General features: G+C 44.0%; 1 protein-coding gene across 3 annotated transcripts in view; it reads left to right on the top strand.

The window, feature by feature from the left end:
* Window positions 1–24,164, top strand: part of EHMT2 (euchromatic histone lysine methyltransferase 2) — a 1,701,692-nt gene that overhangs the window by 128,233 nt on the left and 1,549,295 nt on the right. For all 3 annotated transcript variants that reach the window (XM_044083219.1, XM_044083218.1, XM_044083217.1), the window contains exon 4: window positions 6,203–6,462. In XM_044083219.1, coding sequence (XP_043939154.1) covers window positions 6,203–6,462 — 260 coding nt within the window. The remainder of the gene's footprint in view (window positions 1–6,202; window positions 6,463–24,164) is intronic.

Below are 24,164 nucleotides of genomic sequence, written 5' to 3'. Positions count from 1 at the left end.
CAGCATGGCAGATAATGTAGTCATACAAAACACACCTCTCAGTGAAGCTGTGATGGATGTCATTTTGGAAGCCAGAAGGCCTAGTACTAGAAAATTTTATGCTGGAAAATGAAAGAGATTCTGTGCTTGGAACCAGGCACAAGGAACTGATACAGCTGTGCCAAATATTACTCAGATTTTGCAATACTTAACTGATGACAAAGGCCTATCTTTTTCATCTGTTAAAATACATGCCTCTGCCATTTCAGCTCATTACAATGTAGAGCCACCAATCTTTTCTCATCCCTTATTAAAGCAGTACATCAGAGGGGCCAAAAATTTAAGGCCTCCAAGGAGATCATCAATGCCTGCGTGGGACCTCAACTATGTCTTGGAAAAACTCACCCTGCCTCCTTTTGATCCAGCTGCTACTGCTGATATAAAGTTTTTATCTGCTACTGCTGATATAAAGTTTTTATCTTGGAAAACAGCTCTGCTCCTAGCAATAACTTCTGCAAGATGAGTTTCAGAGCTACAGGCACTCATGGCTGTAGAACCTTTTATCAATTTTTATCCAGACAGGGTCTTTCTGAGGACAAACCCAACATTTATGCCTAAGGTGGTGCCAAGTGTAGCTCTTAACCAAACTATTCACTTGCCAACCTTTTATCCAAATCCACAGAACAAGGGGGAGAGAATTCTGCATTCTTTGGACGTACACAGACAGCTTAGATTCTGCTTGGACAGAACCAAAGTTTTCAGAAAGACAGAGCAATTACTAGTGACATATGCTGCAGGATCACAAGGAAAGGCTATCTCAAAGCAGACTATTTCAAAGTGGATAGGCCACTGCATTCATTTCTGCTGTGTACACTATGGCAAGCCAGTGCCTAAGGGCATTAGGTCACATTCAACCAGAGCTGCAGCCACTTCAGCAGCCTTTCACAGGGGAGTACCTACCAAGGACATTTTAGAGGCTGCTACTTGGAGTTCAGTGCACACCTTTACAAAGCACCATCATCTGCCACTCTACTCTAAATCCAGGGCAGGCTTTGCTACTGTAGTTCTGCAGGGCCTCATAGCCGCTCCTAATGCTGTTTAGCTCCAGCCTCCCAACCTTAGCTTTGGGACTCTACCCAAATGTAATGACTGCAACAGTGAAACACGAAGAACATAGTACAGTTGTGTACACTTAACCATAAATGTAGATGTTCGAGTGTATTCTCTGTTGCAGTCCAGGTTACCCACCCGCCATCCCCCTTTTCTTTTGTTGGAACCTATCTTTCCTTCTCTGATTTGTACAACCTATGTGGTGTATTTGCTTGTAGATGAAGGTAAAGTTTAAATTGGTGCACGTAATTATATATATATATATATATATATATATATATATATATATATATATATATATATAAATTTTGGCAACCCTTTTAGGGGGCACCTGACATCTGGGGCAAGAAACACTAAAGAAAATGACGCAGGACCCCCCAGGACTTTGGAATTCCTGCCAACTGAGGGCAACCTGCCAGCAGGATTACCCAAATGTAGTGACTGCGACAGTGAATACACTTGAACATCTACATTTATGGTAAGTGTACACAACTGTACTTTTTCTGTATCCCATCAAATTTCAAACCAAAATTATTATCTTGAATATCATGGATAAAAAATCCACTTCTTCACCTCCTCCTTTACATAAAAAAAACAAATCATCTATGCAGTGGAAGTATTTAACAACAGGAGGAAGGCTGTTCTTTTTCTTCCTTTGATGAGTCTCTCACTTATACCTCTCAGCTGCCCCCCCCCCCCGAATACTGTACTGATGAAGACTTCTTGGAAAAAGACTCCCCACCAGATGATCTCACCTTTGGGGAGGCCATCTCCAAAATAAGAGAATACTTAAAGTGCGACTCTACACAGATGACTTTGGTACAAAAAGGATACTTTGAGCTTCTCCAAATGGAGTCTCCCCCTCCTCTACTATTCCCACTGTGATTCCAGCTTACCTGAATGCCTTTGCTTCTGCCTCCAAGACCCCTTGAATCCCAATCTCTGACTTCAAAAAGGCCAGTTAGTCCATAAAGTCCCAGATGATCACAGATACCTCATCAAGCTACCCATGACAGACCCAGCTGTCATTGCAGTGGCACCAGACAGGCAATCCAGGCAGATTCCTTCCTCTTCCCTGCTGCCATCGGATAGAGACAGTAAGGTGATGGACAGACTGGAAAAAAAGATCTACACTTCCTCCACCCTGGACTTTAGGGCCATTAATTACCAGACCTGTGGTAAAGTATGCTCTAGATGTAGTTTCCCAGGCATCTACATTGCTCTCTTCCATGCCTAATTCCCCTACTAAGCCCCAAGTTGCCTCTAAGCTTTCCTTTGTAGCACAGGTAGCCAGGCATTCCATAAAATGCAGCTACAATGCTGCCAAAGCCGCAGGCAGATCAGCCGTATCTGCTTCTGTATTGTGCAGGTGCTCCTGGCTCAGACTTTAACCCCTCCCTGATGACCTCAAGAACAAGATCCTGGATGCTTCTCTGGACAATAAGTTCCTCTCTGGCAAGCAGTCTGCTGAATTATTCAAAAGTTTGCAGGAAAAAAGCAAGGAACTGCAGGACCTGAAGCATCTTCTGGTATCCCCAGTTCTTAAATTGTACAGGAACTACCCTGCTAAACCTGGTGGTGTTAGGAAAGCACCTGCTCCTTTCACGTCTTACTCAAAGCATAGGAAAGGAGCTAAGAAACTCTCATCCCCTAGGACTCCTACTCCCAATCTATACCCGGGCAGCCTTTTCCAGACAAACCAAACAATGTGCGACTACCCAAATCCCCTCCATCATCTCCCCCTGTCCACCCACCTCTCTCACTGTTCCCCCCTATGGCAACACATCGCATCAGACTGCTGGGTCTTATCAGTAGTGGAAAAAGAGCACTTTATGACCTGGCAGGAAAAGCCATTACCAAAAGGTATACCCCCTACCTCCAAAAAAAAAATTCATCTGATGCCCCAGATCATCCAGGATTTATTATCACAGGGCACCATAGAGAGGGTCTGTATGCTATCCCTACAGACCAGTTCTTCCACTTTTGACACCTGGAGGCTTCATGGCCACTTTGGACACAAAGGAGGCTTTTATCCGTATCCTCATTCACCCAGACTCCAGGAGATTTCTCCATTTTGCTGTGCCATCTTCATACTGTCAGTTTACTGCCTTGCCCTTGTGCTTGTCTACAGCACCAAAGAGTTTTCATAATGTGCCTAGTTCCAGCTGTAGCCTTCTGCAGAACCAAAAGGCATTCAGATCTACCCATACCTAGATGATCTACTCATTCAAGCCGAAAAGATGAACACTCTTCAGGCACATCTGCCTGCAATTCACTGTGCCTCTCCTTCGAGGTCTGGGGTTTACTCTGAACATAACGAAGTCCTCCCTCGCCCCATCCCAAGAAAAGATTGGGATGCAGAATAAGGACAAACTTGATGAGGGCCTTCCTCCCACAAGACAAGGTCACCTCTCTAACAAACTTTTTACAAGGCCTACTTCTAGTCATCCACATCTCAGCCACAGAATTTCTACGCATAATGGCAACCACTGTTCCAATGCTGCCCCTTGCCAGGTTGCACATGAAGTTCTAGTGATAATTGAAAACTGTTTGGTCCTGGCACAATCACCCCCTGGACACTCAAGTGCCCTTCCTGCTTTGCCTGAAAAAAGAGTTGGAATAGTGGATCCAAAAAATAAGCCAGAATCCAGGTCTTCACCTACAGCCCCCCAAGGCAGTCCAATTCATGTACACAGATGCCTCCGATCTGAGTTGGGGGGGCACCATGAATGGAGTCAAGGTACAGGCTCCATGGGAGCCCTCCCTCCAGAAAAAAACATGTTAATGTGAGGGAAATGGCTAATCTCCTCCTAGCCCTGAAGTCTTTTCTCCCACTCATACACCTGGTCCTCTACAAGTCTTCACAGACAACACCACAGTGATGTGGTACATCAGTAAGCAGGGAAGGACCAGATCCTATTTACAGACAGGCAATTTAGTCATGGGAATTGGCCACTCTGTAACATTGCAGGCGGTATACATTCCATCACAGGGCAACCATCAGCAAGATGCCTTCAGTAGATCTTTGTCTCCAAATCACGAATGGATGTTACACAGGGATGTCCACCAGTAGGGCACTCCACAGATGGGTCTATTTGCCTCTTCTCAGAACAGACAACTACAGCTATTCCGCTCCAGGCTTCCTTCACCACAAGCATGGAAAGTGAATGCCTTTTCAGTTTCATGGAAGGAGCTGTTCCTATATGCCCCCGTCATTCAGAAGGTCTTGCTGAAAATTCAGAGGGACAAGCCAAAAATCTTGCTGGTGATCCCCTATTGGCCAAGGCAGCATGGGTTCCCCCTTCTATCTCTTGCCAAGAGTAATCACCACAAGTTGCCTCACAAGGAGGGCCTTCTCACACAACAGAAGGGATCTCTCATCCATCCTCGTCTGCAAACCCTCAACCTTAACCTGTGGGTGGCAAACATCTGATCACTTTCAGACACCTTTACACAGAGGGAGTGGTGCCTGTCCTGCAGGAGGCCAGGAAACCTACCAAGAGAGCCTATTTATCAGAGTGGAAAAGGTTCTCCAGTTGGTGTCTGCAAAGGCAACTAAGCCTCTTTCAGGTGGTGGTAACTCAGGTTGTAGCCTTTGTGTGACCTCCTAAAATCAGAACTTTCATACTCTTAAGTTAAAGTCCTTTTGTCAGCCATTTCAGCCTGCTTACCTAAGTATCCCCCCCCCCCAATTATCAAGATTGTAGGTGCAGGAAAAAATAGTTCTCTTTTAATGGAATTGATGAAGGGCAGTTATCTCAAGCCTCCCCACATACTGAATCTGGTCTTACAGCATCAGGAGCAAATGGTGCACTCCAACTTAGAGCAATTGCAGCCGACTGTCTGGATTTTATTTTGTTATCTTTTAGGTACTTGTTCCTTGAGGATGAGCAGCATGTATTTAAGGAGGCAAAAAAAAACTGCAATTAGAAAATCTTATGTTTGCAAGCTAAGGCTGCTGGAGTGTTCGGTGTACTGCTCCATTCTCTGCTTTGCTTGATATTTTATGGCAGGTATGGTGCTGACTGTCCTTGTTCCTTTCTGTACTTTTGCTTACCTGTAACAGTAGATGTTTGAATGCTTCACTGCCACAGTAGCTGCACTACTCCATATTCTCCCAGACTGGAGGTGGATTTCAACCTTTTTGATTCATTTGTTGGATTTGGTTTCTATGTAGTATTGTGACTGGCTGTGAATTTAATTTTGCTAGATGATTCTGGCTTCAGATACTTGATTCTCCTGCTTTTGTGGAACTGAAAAAGCCTAAACACTCCCTGTGACAGCTGAAGGCTTCCCTCTCAGGGTAACGCTCAGTCAATCAGTTGTGGAAAGGAGGGGGGGGGGAGTCTGAGCGTTTGAAAGCTGGCCAATATTGGGTTACCTTGGCAGAAAGCCCAAAATGCCATTGAGGCAGTGGGGAATTCAAACATCTAATTTTACAGGTAAGTAGGATAAATAACTGTACTCTTCTGGTCCAGCAGTGAACAAGGGAGGAGAGAAGTTTTTTTTCTTTTTGCCAAGATTTTCTTTATATCAGAAACTGGTCTTAAAGTGAGTATTTATGGGTAATTGCAATTCACATTTCTCAGGAAAACTCCAGTCTGTGTGAAACTAAATAGTCTTGTTAAGGTACTCTTTCTGATGGACTTTAATGGTGTGTTATGTAGCAAATCTATAGACCTTCCACACCCGCCTGCCCCCATTGCCTTTTACGAGTTTTGCCATTCTGATGGCTCTAGTTTTTTTGTGTAACGTTATTGTCCGAGAGTTGACTTTGGTAGCTAAAGAGCAGAAAAGTGAAGACTAGAAAGATTGAGAAGATGCACAGAGGCACATTGACATTAAGGGTGATGCCAGTTTCAACTGCTGAAATTCCAGTTATGAATTCACACATCTGTGGTCACATTAAGTTGTAGGATATGGTTTTGTTTTAAAATATGCCCTTGAAACTAGTAAGAAGGTGAGTACTTTACATAGATTAGATTTTATCCCCCAATCCGTTATATACGCAGTTCTGCTTTGTGTGAAAATATTTGTAGATTTACATTTGCCATTAGGCTGCTGTTGTTGGATCCACCTTGAATTTTCATTGGTTTCTGTTTCACTTTTGCAGGTCATGCTGCCAAAACATTCCCATCCTCTCCCACAAAGATGATTGGGAGTAGTCGGGCAAAGATGTCACTCACTAGCACCAGCAAATCATCAAATGCTGTCCAGAGTCTGGCAATGAAATTGTTGAGCTTGCCTAGTAGTCGAAATTCAGGTGAGGTCTCTGGAATTATGGCTGATGCTGCGGCTGCTGCTGCAGCAATGCATGAAAGACCAAAAATACACAGAGCGAGGAAGACCATGCCCAAGCCTAGCTTTGATATGGTTAGTACCCTTTCTTTTAATTCTTTGCATTGTTTAGTTGCTTTACAACTTGGTAAGACTTTTTTTTTTTGTGGGGGGGAGCGCAGTGGATCCTAAACTGCTATTACTTTTATGCCAACCTCTAGATGTTACTATATAGAAACATGGTGCCCTAGGTGAATCTCAAAATATTCTGTTGCCGTAAACATTTAAGGACTTTTGACCAAGGCATGACTTTTAACTATGCCTGCTGTACTGATACTGATTCTGCTCTTGAACATTTTAATCACTGTACTGTTTTCGGTCTGGTATATGTTTTTATGTAATGAATTTATTGTGTTGACTGTTATGTCTGGAGTTTCTCTTTCTTGGGCTTCACTGAAAATGGGACTTCACAGCTTTATTGGAAAGTCCTAGTTAGTGAAAGCTAATAAAAAAAATTGTCCTTGAATGATGTTTGTGATGATCTGAGGTATTGCAAGCCATGCCAGGAGAAGTAGCCAGTAAAAGTGTAACATATGCCAGCACAGCTAGCTTAAATTTTTTAAAGACTTGTATGTTATTTGTGTACAAAACTGATTTGTAAAGTTGCTTTTGCTAAAAATGACTGTATTGTAACTGAATTAAATGTACATGTTTTAACAGAGCATACTGGAAGCGAAGGGGTTAATCTCAGTCCCAGCTAACTTTGAAAAATGTATATAAAAACAAACCTTGGAAGAGATAATTCAATGGTAAACCAAAGTTTGTATTGTAAATGGAAGTGAAATGAGCCACTGCAATTCGGCAAAGGTAAAGGCACAACTTTAATAAAAGTCCATTGAGACAAAACAATACGGCGAGCACTTTCACTGACGTTGGCTTCTTCAGACCATAAAACACATAATACATACATTTAAGTAAATGGTACAAGCTCAAATCAAATTCTACCAATGAATGAATATTCTTAATAAAATCAGGGTTATTTCACCTGAACAACCTCCTACCAAGGGCTGGTCTTAGAGACCTTCCCACGAAGCCCTTTATGCTTATCTGCTTGTAATTGCAGAATCCAATCAAATTCTCTGCTGGCAGTCTTATTAGAAATGTCTCCTAATCTCATATAATCAAATGCCATAAAATTAAAGCAGTGATGGCTGTTAGTATATAATATATGTTTAGACAAATTATTTTTATTGTGTAACTAACTGCCTGATGCAACTAACATGCTCTCTAGCCCTCTCCATCAAAGTCCTGTTAGTTTTGCCAGTATAAAAACTTTGGCCCACTTCACACTGGGTTAGATAAACTAAATTTCTAGTCTGACAGTTAGCTAAAACATTAAACACATAAGTTCTGCCTGTGCTGGGATGCTTAAAAGTACCTTTCATATTAATGAAGCTGCAAAAAATGCAGCTTCCACATGCAAAAGTGCCCCTAATATGAGAATTGCCCAACCTCTTCCTAAGTCCATAGCATAACTGACTTTTAAGAGACTTTTTATTTTTAAAGGTAAATGTGGGTTCTGTACCTGTAAAATCTTGTAGATCACTATCCGTCAATAAAATGAGCCAATTCCTTTTTATAATCTCGCATATATTAGCAACATTTTTGTATCTTTTGGCTTATCCTGGTTAGGGGTCGCCACAGCGGAACTCCGGTCCGCTAATGTTTGGTAGTGGATTTTTACATGCCGAGTTACCAGCCCTGATGCACAACTTTCAACGAAGGCGCGCCCATATATTAGCAACATTATTTGAAAAAATAAAGACATATCGGGGTACTTGAATTTTGATCACTGCTTCGTCCATATGATTCATCCCTGGATCTAGCAAGGCCCTCCCCTATGATCTTTCATCTTACAGAACTCCGAGTCAATCTCAGAGTCCTTAGACCCTCTCTGCATCAGGTCATCTTTTAAATCATTCAGTGCTGCTTCAAAACTGACAGTGCTATTAATGCAGTCTTGAAATCCTCATTCCTTGCCCCCCAATAATATTTCTAAAAACATGCTGGGGGTGATGATTGTTGCTATATAAGATGTGATTCTTGTGGGTGTCTTTCTTATATCTACTCATAATAATCTGGTTCAATTCCCCTGTCTCGAGGTAGATGTCCAGAAAGCTAATGCCATCATAAGATACCTGCATAGTAAAGTGTAAAAAGCCATTGGTACTGTGTAAATAATCTATAAATTTAGAGAGCATTTCTTCTGTACCCTTCTACAAGAGGAAGACGTAGTCAACAAACCTCCTGTAGAACTCTTTATCTAAGGAGTAAATGTATTGTCATATAGCAATAAATCATTTCCCACTTGGCCAAAATGCTATTGGTATAGCTGTTTGCATAGGGTAGTCCCCATGGCCACCCCTGTGCATTGTCTATAATATCTTTCTTCAAACATAAACACATTATTTTCCAATATAGTTTCTAAAAACAAGCAAAGTAGATCTGTTTCACATCATACCTACTATTAACTAACAGAAAAGTTTCATCATCTCCATCCCTTTCTGATTCAGAATCACAGTGAAAAGAATGTCCATAGTAATAAATGAATCATTAATTGCTTAACGGATCATTTTCGCAGCACAAAAACAGATCTGATAAAAAATGTGTGTCCGTCGAAACATAATTAGTTTCATTAACTACTGGCCTTGAATGTTTTTCCACATATATTGACAGTGGCTCAGTGAGCCACCCTTGTCCAGACACACTATGTTTGAATGGGGGATCAACTGCATTCTTGTGGATCTTTGGGAGACCCTAAAACGCAGGACCCATAGGTTTTTCAACAGTTCAATACATTAACAAATCTTCAGTAATGAGTCTTTCTACTAAACAATCCTGCAACATGAAAGTAACATCCCGTATAATGTCATAGATGTTGTTCTTATCATTCATTTCATAAGTATTAGTCTGTGCTAGTATCCTACTGATAGTTAATTTATAGTGACTTGTGACTTGTATCCATTCTAACAGTCCCACCCTTATCTGCAGGGCAGATGGAAATGCTATCATCCTGACTTAGTCTATTCAATGCCAACATTTCATATCTATTTAAATTAAAACGTTTGCCCTTAAGTAGTAGTAAAACATTTCTGTTAAATAATTTTCACAGACATTACAGAACACTTCCAAACTAGCATTTAAAATTGGATTAAAATCACTGGATTTTTTAAACATGTTAGCGGCTTGCTTACCAGAGTAAATAGTGTTTAATTGCAGGTTTTGTGCCGAGAGTCTTGTATCCAACATGGTCTGTCCAAGATCTACTTCATGTGCTGGAACAAAAGACAGACCTTTCATTAGCACAGATATCTCTGGTTCACTCGGTGTTCTATTGGATATATTCTGTATCAATGTCCTATGTCTTTCCCGCATATTCATTGGAGGGAGCAATTTGTTGAATCTTCCTGCAACTCCATTCTTCACTTTTGACTCCCTCCTCCTTGACAGAGTTCTCTCACCCATTCCTTTCTTTCGGATGGGTAACAGGAGCACGTGAATACCGTGGGTCACATCTGTCTTGCTGGTTTTCGGATGTGCATCCGGTCCTCTCCTTACTATTCCCTTCACTTCAGAGATGTCAACATTGTCGATGATTCGGATCTTTTGATTGGTTAATACTCGTTCAGGTATCATCAGTCACTGACTCATCTGCATGTTGGACATTAACCTCCTTCAGATGGTTGCTGGTATCCGCTGGTCCACCAGTGGTACCCTCCCCCTGCCGTTCTTTGACAAATGACATGGTTACCGTCTTTCGGCCATTGAAAATAAGTTAGGCAATAAAGAGTGTATCTTGTAGTTCTGGTTGCAGCCAGTGTCAAAACGTCTGGGAAACCAAGTATTAGGAAGCCTTCTTTATTGTCTCTAGCAGGGATCTAATTGCTACTCTGGAAGGCTATAGGTTTGAAGTTGTTTTATGCCTTCCAGGAGCTGCAGCAGATCTGAGCAAAGCTCGATCTTTGTGTATGGTAACACATAGGTGCTGAAATCCTGGCAGCTTCTATTGTTGGTGATAGTGTGGGAAACAGTCAGATGACCAAGATGTGATGTCATTCAGCTATCCCTTAAATAATAATTAAATATTGTATTGAGAAGTCTATCAGTCAGACTGAGCTGTCTGTTTCCTGGAACCTTACCTAGAAGGATCCCTCACCTACTTCATCTTGCTTTGCTCTAGCAAATGAACCAGGGAATAATAACTTTTTAGATTAGTCAAGAAAATGTAGTGAGATTAGTTAAGTACTGTTTTTTTCTGTATCTGTGTGAATCGATTCATCTGTGTTATTTTAATATTTCATGTGGTTGAAACTCTGGTGTTTATTTTAAATAGATATTTAGTATTTTTTATTCTTTTATTATTAAATATATTTAAACTTTTCATTGTGGCTGGTTCTTTTATAAAATGTTTAAGCTTTGAGAGTATTTGTATATATTTATTTGGTAATAACTCTGGCTACTCCTGAAAGTCTTGCTGCTTGGTCAACATTACCATTTGTATTAGCATTAATTGTAGACAGTATAATTGGGTATCCTTGTAAGAGCCTTAAATTAGCTGGCAGGGGTTCTTGTGGCAGTGAAACTATCTTATAGTCTGAGCAGAAGGGGACATAGCTAGTAAATCTGAGCCAGGCTTTCCCGTGTGTCTGTGTGTCTGTCTGTGTGTCTGTCTGTGTGTCTGTCTGTGTGTGTGTCTGTGTGTGTGTGTGTGTGTGTGTGTGTGTGTGTGTGTGTGTGTGTGTGTGTGTGTGTCTGTGTGTGTGTGTCTGTGTCTGTGTGTGTCTGTGTCTGTGTGTGTCTGTGTGTGTCTGTGTCTGTGTCTGTCTGTGTCTGTGTCTGTCTGTGTCTGTCTGTGTCTGTCTGTGTGTCTGTCTGTGTGTCTGTCTGTGTGTCTGTCTGTGTGTCTGTCTGTGTGTGCGTGTGTCTGTCGGTGTGTCTGTCGGTGTGTCGTGTCTGTCTGTCGTGTGTGTGTGTGTCTGTCTCGCTCGTGTGTGTGTGTGTCTGTCTCGCTCGTGTGTGTGTGTGTGTGTCTGTCTGTCGGTGTGTGTGTGTCTGTCGGTGTGTGTGTGTGTCTGTCGGTGTGTGTGTGTGTCTGTCTGTCGGTGTGTGTGTGTCTGTCTGTCTGTCGGTGTGTGTGTGTGTCTGTCTGTCGGTGTGTGTGTGTGTGTCTGTCTGTCGGTGTGTGTGTGTCAGCTGCTTGGAGCAGGGATACAAGGCACTGATTTTACATAGAGTATGTGGGAGGACTTTGCTTGGAACCCTAGCTGAGGACTCAACTCTACAGCTGTGCCAGTGGGGAGCCTTATTTGAGGACCTGGGGAGAGAGACCGAGAGAAACACAGACCCCAGGCTTTGTGTGTTCCCAAGGGAAATTGTGCTTGATGCAGAGAGGTCTGCATCTGGAAATACTGAGTGTATCCATTTGTATTCCAAGTGAACATCCCTCTCCAATGTCAGTGGTGAGGTCTGAGGCTCCTTGATTACTAGCCCAGAGTCGGTGCCACAAGGTTGCTCATTTGTTTAGATGTCCGATAAAAGTTGCCATAGCAGTGCTTTTCTCCCCCTGGAATGGTCATTAGTTTATTGCAAAACTAAATTAAAACATAAGGGTTTAATATGTCAGCAAAGCTGTGGCAATTTGGCTAGTTCTTCCATAGCTGTATTGATCACCCTGCCAAGGCTAGGGCTGGTGTCGGACATGTGGTTGAAAGAAATATAACTGCCATGAAAGGTGTATTGCTGTTTAGTTGTATAATTTCTTCTCACTGCTTCAAGAGCATTAGTTGCTGGACTGCATTTTCTGTTTGCCTAGTTTATTTTCCATTTCAGGCCTGTTTCATGGTGGTATCATTTATTGATTCATCCCATAAAGTTTGTTCTTTTCTGCTTCTGTGAGACTGGTTGCTTGCGTTTCCAAGTAATATTGGTCCTCATTAGTAAGTGACCTGTGATAAAGAATTTGCAGCTAAAAGTTTCCATTCAGAATGCTTGAAGTGTTTTGGACCCAACCCTGGCAAATAGTATTGATTAGCGCTATAAATTTAAGGCAGTAAAAACAATATGATCTTAGAACACTTCAGTCATATTTAGATGAGATGAGTTTTCAAACCTAGAAAAAAACTGTCGAAGTTTTACTATGAAGAAAGAGACATTGTGAACCTGGAACTCAAATGACTAAAGTAGCAAAAAAAGAGGTTTATGAACATAAGGATGTCCTTCTATTCCACTGTTGCAGTATTCTACATGTGGATTTATCCTTCTTCCTCTCCATTTCTACCGGCCATCTTTCCTAAGATTTTCAGTCCCTCTAGGTGTGTCTGATGTGGCCGCTGGAACGTGGGCCATAAAAGTGATGTCTGCACACACCAGCCCTCAGAACTTTTCAGCCGCCAGTCTATTGCCAGGTGCTCCTGCTTCTTGTAGACGTCTGATCGAAAAAGACTCCGTTAAGTACCCCGTTGGGGATTCTTTCAGTCCTACTTGTTTATTATAGTTTGTTAATTTTATCTGGTAAGGGCAAATGCAAGTGTGGTTGGCAGATTCCCCACAGACACGCATGACCAGTGTCTCTTTTGTCTAGGCAGGGAACATGATCATGAGGATTGCACTGTTTGCTGTTCATTTGTCCCGAACACCTTCCGCTACAGTTTACAAGCCTTAAACCTCTACTTAGAAAATCAGTGCTTGACACAGTTAGCGCTAGGAATGGAGGCTGCGCCCGACACCCTGTCCGAACCACCTAAGAAGGCCAAATCCTTGCTGCCTTCTTCCGTTGCGCCTCTGTCTGCTGTACCTCATTCTGTAGCCAAGGTTAGCTTGCCTGAGAATCCGGCATCCGCCAATACAGGTACCTCTGAGGAAGCCACAAAATCTTGAGTGGATGACATGTCTACAGAGGATTTACTGGTGCCTTGTCTAGACGCCGGGGGTACCAGCTTTCAGTCGGAGTTCACTGGACGCCACCTCCGCTCTACTGATCAGTGACCCTAAGCCTATTCCAAGCCAGATTCCGGCTAGGCCTTTGAAGAAAAAACAGAAGACAAGACACCTTACCCCTACCTCTGAAAGCATGCCAGATTGGCAGGCCTTCAGCCAGAGCTTATTCAATGCCTTTATGGCCCTTAGGCCTTCAGCAGAATCCTTTGCAACTGCTCCTCCCCTCCTTAGTCCCAGACCTCCTACCCAGGAAAGGAGGGTAGAGCAGCTTGAGGAAGAGGGATTGTCTGACTCCTCTGAGGATTCTCTTTCCTACTCCTCCCAGATCTCATCCCCCTTGGGATATGGTTCTCCTGAGGAGGGCTTTGTTGAGCCCAATTCCCCTGTAGAGTATCTTACTTAGGGGAAACTATCAATAAAATGAAAGACCACTTTAAGTGGCAATCCTCTGATATGTCTGATGTTCAGAAAATTTTTTATAACCTTATTCAAATGGACACTCCCAGTCCTTCTGCTGTTCCTCCCATCCAGCCTGCTTTTCTGAATGGTTTTGCCACAACCTCCGCTAGCCCAGACTCCCAGCCTCCAGCTCCCCGGAGAGCAAACAGGTTGTATAAGGTCCCTGAGACAGAGAAATTTCTCCTTCAATGCCCCCTCTGCTGACTCCGCTACTATTTCCATCTCTATGGACAGGGCCTCCAAACTGCTGCCTACCACTACTATCCTCCCAGCTGATAAAGACAGTAAGACCATGGAGAGGTTGAGAAAGAAAATTTATACTTTGGCCACCCTCTTATTTAGTGCCACAAACTACCAAACACATATGACCAAGTACTCTTTAGCTCTCCTGGACAAAGCCTGTAAAGAGTTAGAAGACATCTGCGGTTCTGCTTCCAAAGCCTCCTTGTCTTCCCTGATGGCTGTCATCTCTCAAGTCAATAGACACTCCCTTAGTTCTAACTATGATGCAGCTGAAGCCTCAGCCAGGTCAGCTGCATCAGCTTCAGTATTAAGGAGATACTTATGGCTATGACTGCAGCCTCTCCCAGAGGATTTCGGGGCCGAACTCCTAGACGCACCTTTGGACCACTCATCACTTTTTGGTGAAAAAGTGGCTGACCCTTTTCAAATCTTTACAACAGAAAGGTAAAGAATTACTGGACTTGAAACATATCCTGCTCTCACCTGTTCCTAAGTTCCAGAGGAAATACCCGTCCAAGACCCAATTTGTTAAGAAATCCTCCAGGCCTGTTGCTCCCCGGTCTAGAAGACCCCCTAGAAAACAGCCTCCTCTGTCTAGGCCATCTCAGTCTTCCAGCCAAAGGCCTTCCTTTCCTGATAGGGCGGTTAGTGTCTAACTGCCTGCCAAAATTTCAACACCCCCCTTCTACTAGTTTCTCTCACTGTCTTCCCTGCGTGGTCATTCATTACCACAGACAAATGGGTCCTGCCCATCCTGCACGATGGCTGCTTCATGTCCTGGATCGTGCCCCCATCAAGAATGGGCATCCCTCAGCCCCCACCCAGTCAACTACCCCTCATTCATCAGGTGCTACAAACCCTATTCCTGCAGGGCACCATAGAGCTAGTTCTGGCTCAAGCAAAAAGAAAAGGTTTCTATTCCAGAATCTTTTTGGTACCCAGAAAGGAAGGTCCATGGAGTCCAGTTCTAGACCTGTCTCACCTCAACCCCTTTCTAAAGGTCCCTACTTTCAGGATGCTCTCCCTACCCACTCTGTTTGCACTCATCCTTCCACAAGGGTTCATGGTAAACCTGGACATGAAGGACGCTTACCTTCACATACCTATAAAAGTTTACCTTTAGGAAATACCTAAGGTTTCTGGTGGGCCCATATCACTTTCAGTTCTGTGCCTTGCCCTTTGGGCTTTCTACGGCACCCAGGATATTCACAAAATGCCTCACCCCAGTCATTGCTTATTGCCGGGAAAAGGGAATTCAAATATTCTCTTACCTAGACTACCTCCTAGTCCAGGCAAAAGTCGGGGAATCTCTTCTAAGTCATTCCCAGGACCTTCTGGTTATCCTCCAGTCTCTAGATTTTTTGATCAATTTCCCATAGTCCCACCTCAACCCTGCACAGAATATGGTCTTCCTGGGTTGCAGAATTAGAACAGACCTCATGAAGGCCTTTCTTCCAGCAGAAAAAGTGGTATCTCTTCAGAACCACCTAAATTCTGCTATACAATCAACAGAACTGACTGCAAGGCAATTTCTCAGACTTCTAGGCTAAAAGACAACTACCATCCCCATATTGCCCCTAGCAAGGATGCACATGAGGAAACTTCAATGGTATCTCCAGTTGGTGTGGACCCAGCACTCCCACCCACTGGAGTCCAGGATCCTATTACTCCCCTGCCTACATCCGGAGCTGAGGTGGTGGGTAGCCCAAGTAGTCCAAAACCCAGGTCTGCCTCTGCAAACCACCCTCTCCCTCCCAAACCATGAACACAACATGCCTCAGACCTGGGCTGGGGAGCGACTTTCGGGACAAGGAAGGTACAAGGTTTGTGGACAAATGCACTCCGACAAGACCACATAAACTTGAGAGAAATGAGGGTTATTCTTCTGACTCTACAGGCCTTCCAGCCATACCTAGAGCAGGACCCCCTAAAGATATTCACAGACAACACCACAGTCCTGTGGTATCTCAACAAGCAGGGAAGGACCAAATCCTACCTTCTATGCAGACTAGCTCTGCAAGTGTGGAAACTGGCTACCACACAGGGAATCACCCTCCAGACAGCCTACATCCCATCCCTGCACAACAACCAGCAGATTACCTAAGCAGAGCCACCTCAAACAACCAGGAATGGATGCTGCAAAGCGATGTTTTCCTGACTGTGGTCCACAAGTTGGGTATTCCAGAGATGGACATGTTCACCTCCTCCATAAACAGACAGCTTCCTGGCTACTGCACCAGGACACCAGACCCCAAGGCATTAACAGATGCCTTCTCCATGAGCTGGAAGGGGAAATTTGTGTATGCATTTCCCCCCTTTTCACTGATACAAAGGGTTCTGCTGAGTTAAGCAGGACTCAACCAAAATCTTGTTGGTGACCCTCTACTGGCCAAGACAGCACTGGATGTTCATCGTGTTACACTGCTGCAGTAATTACACTTGGGTTATCTGCCGTCAGGCGGTTCCGCAGTCGGCCAGAGTTCCAAAGTCTTGGTCTGGTGTCGGTTGCTGTCGCTTCTTCCCTAATGTCAGTGCACCAGGGGTATATAAGATGCATCCTACGCCATTTTCTTCTGTCTTTCTTGCCGCGCGGTGCCCGAAGCAAAAGCTGTTCGCAAGTGCCGGTCGGCCAACTCCTGAGATTTTCGAAGTCGAATTTCAGATCCGAAGTCTTCAATAAATCTAAGTACCCTGTTGGGGAAACTTTTTTCTTGCCTTAGACCAATGTCAGAAAAAGTTAATAATTGTATTTCTTGTGGGAAGCAAATACCTCATAAGGACTTCCACTCTTACTGTATTCCATGCCTAGGCCCTGATCACGACATAGTTGTCGGTTTTGTGCTAGATTTAACAAACGCACTATAAAATGATGTTTTGATTTTGCTTTGCACTACTTTGGCCGAAGGTTCAATTATATAATGCCGTCGGAACAACCGATGACCGCAATTCATAAACGCAAAGACAAGGATAAAGACAAGCATCCGAGGTCCAAAACTGACGAAGCCTCCTCTAGGCCAGTCGCCGGTTCTCAGTGAGGCGCTTTCGCAGCCCCTGATGCCCGCTACCTCAGAGCCACAGGCCGCCTCTGACTCCCACGTGGAGACAACCAGGCCTCTGGAAACTCAAGGTATTAGGCCTACGGAAACTAATCCCTCAGATGGGTCCGGAGCCGCTGAGCAGGCATCGGCTTCTGAGGGTGTTTTCAGACCTTCACAACTTGCCATTAAAGCAACAGCCAAGACAAAAACACCATTAAAGACAAAGAAGCAAGTACAGCATTCTCCAGGACAGTCCTCCATGCCTAAGAAACAGATGCTCAAAATGGCCGAAGACCTCATTACTCTAATCAGGGGTTCCCATCCCCCTCCTGAGAAAAGGCCTAGGCAGGATACAGGCTATGATTCCTATGATCAGGTTTCCATTTCCTCTGATTCCTCTTCAGACCAGGGATACTCTCTACCCCCTATGAGGACTTTGATGCTGAAGAATCTATCCCTTCAGCCTCTCCTCCTGAGGATTACTCTTTCGGGGAAACTTTACATACCGTGAGAGAGCATTTCCATTGGGAAAGTCAGGATTATTCAGAATCCAAGAAAAGGCTTAGGGACTTCCTTTTCTTGCTTCAGCACAGGCCCCTTGCTATTCCGCCTGTGTTAGATATTGTGAATGATGTGTTCTCTGAATCCAGCTTATCTCCTGATTCTTTTCCCCCTGCTCCAGCCAAGCCAGATAGGTATTATAGAGTCCCTGACTCTCACAAGTTTCCTTATAAAAACCCTTCTGCTGATCCAGAAACCATGTCCCAGGGTCCTAAGGCTTCCATTGCAAAAAATCCAGTCCCCTCTGACAGAGATTCTAGAGCATTGGACCGATGGGGGAAGAAAGTTTACACCTCTGCAATCTTAGCAGTAAGGGCTTTAAATTGCCAGTTTCACATGCTTAAGTACCAACAATATTTAATGGCTCAGTTAAAACAGAAAATGCTTAAAGCTCAGAAGCTCCTGACTATAAAGAAATGCAGGATTTGTTGCATGCAGTTGAACAGGTGGGAAAACATACTCTGCAATGTGGTTTTGATTCTTTAGAGGCCTCTTGTAGAGCCGCAGTTACAAGTTCTGTGATTCGAAGACATGCTTGGTTAAAAGAACAGAGTTTACCTGACCAGGTTAAGGCAAAATTATTGAATGCTCCTTTACAGCATGATACCTTGTTTGGTGTTAAGGCAGAGGAGGTGTTAAAGAAAATGGAAGATAAAGCTAAATCTATGCAAACAGTCAAAGATTTCTTACAAGGTACAGCCACCTCGATTTAGCAGAAATTGGCCTACAAAGAATTGGTCCTTTCCAGTGTCAGACAGGCCACAGAGAGGCAGATGCCCAAGAGGCAGATCTCAACCCCAAGGCTCTCACAGACAACGACAGTGGGGGTACCTCAACCCCAAAAGGAGGTGAGGACAAGTCTCAACCTTACAGGAAACAGTCCCAATGACTTCCCCCTTCGTATGCCAAGCACTTCCCTTTTGGCAGCCCCCTTAGGGGGGAAACTAGCACTTTTTTCTCAAAATTAGCAAACAATCACCCAAGACAAATGGGTTCTGAATATTGTGTCTCAAGGTTACAGGTTCCACTTTCACACTTTACCAAGGCTAAAGGGAATGCCAAACCTGACACAAAATCAATGGGCAGAGGCTCAAAAACAAATTTCAGCCCTCATGGACATGAGAGCTACTCAAAAAGTACCACAGCAGGAACAAGGACAAGGATTTTACTCGACTCTTCCTGGTCCCCAGAAAGGACAAGGCCTGGAGACCCATACTAGACCTTTCAACTCTAAATACTTACCTGGATGTTCCGAAATTCAAAATGTTGACTCTACAGGAGCTTCTTCCCATGCTGGGCAAGAAGTCTTGGCTTATTACTCTTGACCTCAGAGGCATACCTGCATGTCCCTATCAAACAAGATTGCAGAAGATACCTCAGATTAAAAGCTGGTACAATGCACTACCAATTCTCTGCACTGCCCTTTGGCTTATCTACTGCGCCCAGGGTCTTTATAAAGTGCCTGGCACCGGTAATTGCATTTTGCAGACAAAAAGGAATTCAAATATATCCATACCTGGACGACTGCCTCATTCAAGCAGAGAGAAAGGACATTCTTCTAAAGCATCTGGCGTTTGTGAAAAGGTTGCTAATTTCTCTAGGGTACACAGTAAACGAAAAGAAATCAAAACTAGTGCCCTCACAACAGATAGCATTCTTGGGTACCAGCTTGGATACAACGGCCCAGATGGCTTATCTCACTCCAGACAAACAAGGACAACTGACTCAATATTTTCAATTGCTGGCAAAGACGTCTCATCTCCCTGCAAGAAAAATTCTGCAGGCCCTGGGATTCATGGCATCATGCATACTACCAATACCATATGTCAGACTGCATATGAGGAAATTACAATGGTACCTAAAAAGTGTTTGGACTCAACACTCTCACAGTTTAGAAACAGTAATACCAATAATTCCCTGCCTGTAACAGGAGTTTCGATGGTGGGCACAGGCATGTCACCTCAACAGGGGTCAGCCTTTTACTCTACCCACAGCCAGGCAGACTCTAACAACAGATGCTTCGGATTACGCCTGGGGAGCACACATGGCAGGAAAATGTATTCAGGGCAAGTGGACCACAGACCAAATGCATTTTCACATCAATCAAAAAGAGATGCTGGCTGTTCAAAATGCCCTAACAGCTTTCAAGGACCTTCTGCATCCAGGACAATTATTATTAAAGACAGACAACACCACAGTAATGTGGTACATAAACAAGCAAGGGGGCATTCATTCTTATCCCATATGCAGGCAAGCCATGACTTTGTGGAACACAGCTGTAACTTATCAAGTTCATCTGCAAGCACAATTCCTGCCAGGAAAGAAAAATACTCTGGCAGACTATCTCAGCAGAAATATCATGGACCCTCACGAATGGAAATTGAATCCACAAATCTTCAGCATGGTAACGCAAAAATGGGGGTGCCCAGACATAGATCTTTTTGCCTCCCCACTGAATTGCCAACTACAAAAATTCTGCGCAAGGACTTACCACACACAAGCATGGAAAGTGGATGCTCTTTCGTTCAGCTGGAACAGCCTAAAAGTTTATGCCTTCCCACCACTGCCTCTCCTTTCAAAGGTACTCCTAAAAGCTAGACAAGAAAAACCACAGATGATCCTGATTGCTCCAGACTGGCCACGCCAGCACTGGTACCCAATCTTAAAGAACTTGGCTCAAGGCCCACCATGGATTTTGCCTCAAATTTCACACCTTCTGACTCAACAAAACAATCCGATCTTGCACGGTCAGCTCAAAACCCTAAACCTGGCTGCATGGCAGATTCATTAGTCAAACAGGTAACACCTCTCTCTAAAGCTGTTATGGATGTCATCTTGGAGGCCAGGAGACCTAGCACCAGGAAATCATACTCAGAAAAATGGAAGAGATTCTGTGCCTGGATCCAGGCTCAAAGCCTTGACCCTCTTGTCCCAAACATTCCTCAGATTTTACAATACTTAACTGAGATGCTGGACAAAGGCCTATCCTTCTCATCAATTAAGATCCACGCCTCTGCCATTTCAGTTCATTACAACACGGATCCTCCTTTATTCTCTCATCCTTTGCTAAAGCAGTACCTCAGAGGGGCTAAAAACATAAGACCGCCCCGGAGAGCACCAACACCAACGTGGGACCTCAATTTTGTTTTGGAAAAACTGACCTTACCACCTTTTGAGCCAGCCAATACAGCCGATCTAAAATTTTTATCATGGAAAACAGCTCTGCTCCTGGCAGTAACTTCAACACGAAGAGTCTCAGAGCTACAGGCATGAATGGTAGTGGAACCTTTTATAATGTTTCATCAGGACAGGGTTTCTTTAAGGACAAACCCTACCTTCATGCCAAAGGTGGTATCTAGTGTGGCTCTTAACCAAACCATCCATTTGCCAACTTTTTATCCAAACCTCCAGAATAAAGGGGAGAAACTTCTGCACTCTTTGGACATACACAGGCAGCTATGCTTCTACTTGGACAAAACAAAAGCTTTCAGGAAAACTGAGCAACTGTTTGTAGCATATGCTGCAGGATCACAGGGCAAGGCTATCTCAAAGCAGATCATCTCCAAATGGATAGGACACTGTATTTGTTACTGCTACACACAGCATGGAAAATCAGTCCCTAATAACGTTAGGCCACATTCTGCCAGGGCAACAGCCACTTCAACAGCCTTCCTCAGAGGAGTACCAACCAAGGAAATTTTGGAGGTGGCAACTTGGAGTTCAGTGCACACCTTTACCAAGCATTACCCACTTGCCTCTTTACTCTAAATCCAGAGCAGGATTTGCCACTGTAGTTCTGCAGGGCCTCATAGCCATGCCTAACTCTTTATAGACCAGCCACCCAACCTTAGCTTTGGGATTCTACCGAAGTGTAATGACTGCAGCAGTGTAACACTATGAACATAGTACAGTTTTGTACCTACCATAAATGTAGATGTTCGAGTGACTGCTGCAGTTCAGGTTACCCTCCCTCCATCCCCTCTGTCCTAGCTGGGCTTATCTATACCTTTCTATCCTATACAACCTTTCTGGTGTATTTGCTTGTAACTGAAGGTATTCTTTTTATTTTTTATATATGTTTTATTAGCAATATGTATTGCCTACCTACTTGGGGGCACCTGACATCTGGGGCAAGAAAAACTGAAGAAAATGGCGTCGGATACATCTTGTATACCCCTGGTGCACAGACGTCAGGGAAGAAGCGACGGCAACTGATGCTGGACCAAGACTTTGGAACTCTGGCCAACTGCGGGACCGCCTGACGGCAGATAACCCAAATGTAATGACTGCAGCAGTGTGAACACTCTAACATTTATGGTAGGTACAAAACTGTACTTTCCCTCTTCTTCTTCACCTGTCCAAGGACAATTACCATAAGTTTTCCCCTTCAGTGGACCTGATCACACAGAACAAGGAACTCCGATACACCCACAGTGGAAATCCTTGCACCTCACCCTGTGGCGGTTAGAATTCTGATCTCATTCAGACACCTATACAACGAGGACGTGCTCACTGTCCTGCAGGAGGCCAGGAAACCTAACACAAGGAAATCCTATCACTCTAAGTGGAAAAGGTTTTCCATTTGGTGTTGCAAAAGACAGTTGGACCCTCTGGAAACTGATATCCCTCTAATCCTGTCTTACCTGTGTGAACTTATGCAGACAGGGCTGTCATAAGTTCACACAGGTAAGACAGGATTAGAGGGATATCTGTGTGAACTTATGCAGACAGGGCTGTCATACTCATCTGTGAAAGTACATTTGTCTGATATCTCTGCCTGCCTTCCTCTTCAGCCTCCCCTGGCATCCAGACTCCCCACTAAACTGTTCCTAAAAGGGGTGTACTGCATTTGAGACCTCCCAGGAAACCCTCCCCTCCCTCCGGGACCTTAACTGTGTATTAGAAAAACTCACACTAACCCGCTTTGAACCAGCAGACAAAGCTCCCATAAAATTATGCACATGGGAAACTGTTTGTTTTACAGGTAGCCCTAACCTCAGCCAGAAGGGACTCAAAATTGCAAGCTCTTATGGCTACACCACCTTTTCTAATCTTCCACCTGGACAGTGTGACTCTCAGGACTAACCTGTCATTCACTCCCATAGTAGTGAATGATCTATCTTTGAACCAGGCCATCCACTTGCCTACCTTCTTCCCTAAGCTGCAGGGGGATCGTGAGAGAGTACTTCATTCCCTAGATGTCCACATACAACTAAGGTTTTATGTTCATAAAACCAGGCCCTTTAGGAAATCTGACCAACTCTTTGTCTCCTTCCACTCTAGTGCCCTGGGGAAAGCTGTGAGCAGACCGACCATCTCGGCTTGGATTTCCAGAGCCATTTCCTTCTGCTACTTGCACCATGGAAAGACCTTACAGGGCAATGTCAAAGCCCACTTCACCAGAACAATGGCCTCTTCTGGAGCATTTTTCAAGGGCCTAGACACCAATGCCATTCTTGAGGCAGCCACTTGGTCTTCAGTGCACACCTTTACCAAACACTATAAATTAGACCATATCTCCAGGGTTAGGGCAGGTTTTGCCAGGGCTATCCTACACGGATTCCTGGAAACCTTATTCAGGTCACCCCCCCAATCCTCAGTGAGCTTTGGCACTTACCCACATGTAGAATACTAAAACATTGAAATAGAAGGACATAGGAAAGTTTTGTTAAATCTTACCATAACCATAGTTATTCTTTGTGTTTCACTGTTGCAGTTATCACATTTGGGATTTCTGCTTCGGATGCTGTTGCTTCTTCCATGACGTCAGGTTGTCAGGGGTATAAACCATGCAGCCGATGCCATTACATCAGTCTTTCTTGCCTTGCGGTGCCCGAAGCAGAAGCAGTTCGCAAGTGCCGGTCGGCCGACTCCTGAAAATTTCATTTTCGAGTTTCAGACGTGAAGTCTTCTAAAAAGATAAGTACCCCGTTGGGGACCCTTTTTTTTTGCTCTAACCGATGTCAGAAAAAATTAATAGTCTTGCCTGTGGAAAGCAAATACCTCCTAGAGATTTTTATTCTTGCTGTGTCACCTGTTTAGGCCCAGACCACGACATCCCTCACTGTCAGTTTTGTGCTTTGTTCAACGCCCGAACTATCTGTCGTCGGGCAATTTTTATTGCTAAATACTTTCACTCTCTATCTCCGTACTCCGAATTGGTGTCGGTAAGCCATCCAACTACCGATCTTCTGAAAAAAAGTAAGGATAACGACATTGACAGACCGCATAGGTCCAGAACTGCCGACAACGCTACCGCTAAGGTAGTCGCCAGTCCGCTGGTACTCAGTGAAGTGCTTTCGCAGCCTCTGATACCCACTTCTGCAGATTCGCAGGCCTCTACTGAGACCCATTCTGAGTCCGTGCTGCGAGATGCTTTTTTGACTATGGAACCTGCAGATGTCTCTATCTTAGATGGGTCTGGAGACGCTGTGCAGGCACTGGCTTCTGAGGGTGTATTCAGGCCTACCGATTTTCATATTAAACCAACTTCTTTCAAGC

This window comes from Protopterus annectens, chromosome 9.part0 (genome assembly GCF_019279795.1).
Source record: "Protopterus annectens isolate FY-2018-M chromosome 9.part0, PAN1.0, whole genome shotgun sequence".
Lineage (NCBI taxonomy): Eukaryota > Metazoa > Chordata > Ceratodontiformes > Protopteridae > Protopterus > Protopterus annectens.
Note: the sequence above shows the minus strand (reverse complement) of the source record. Positions and strands in the feature narration are given on the sequence as shown.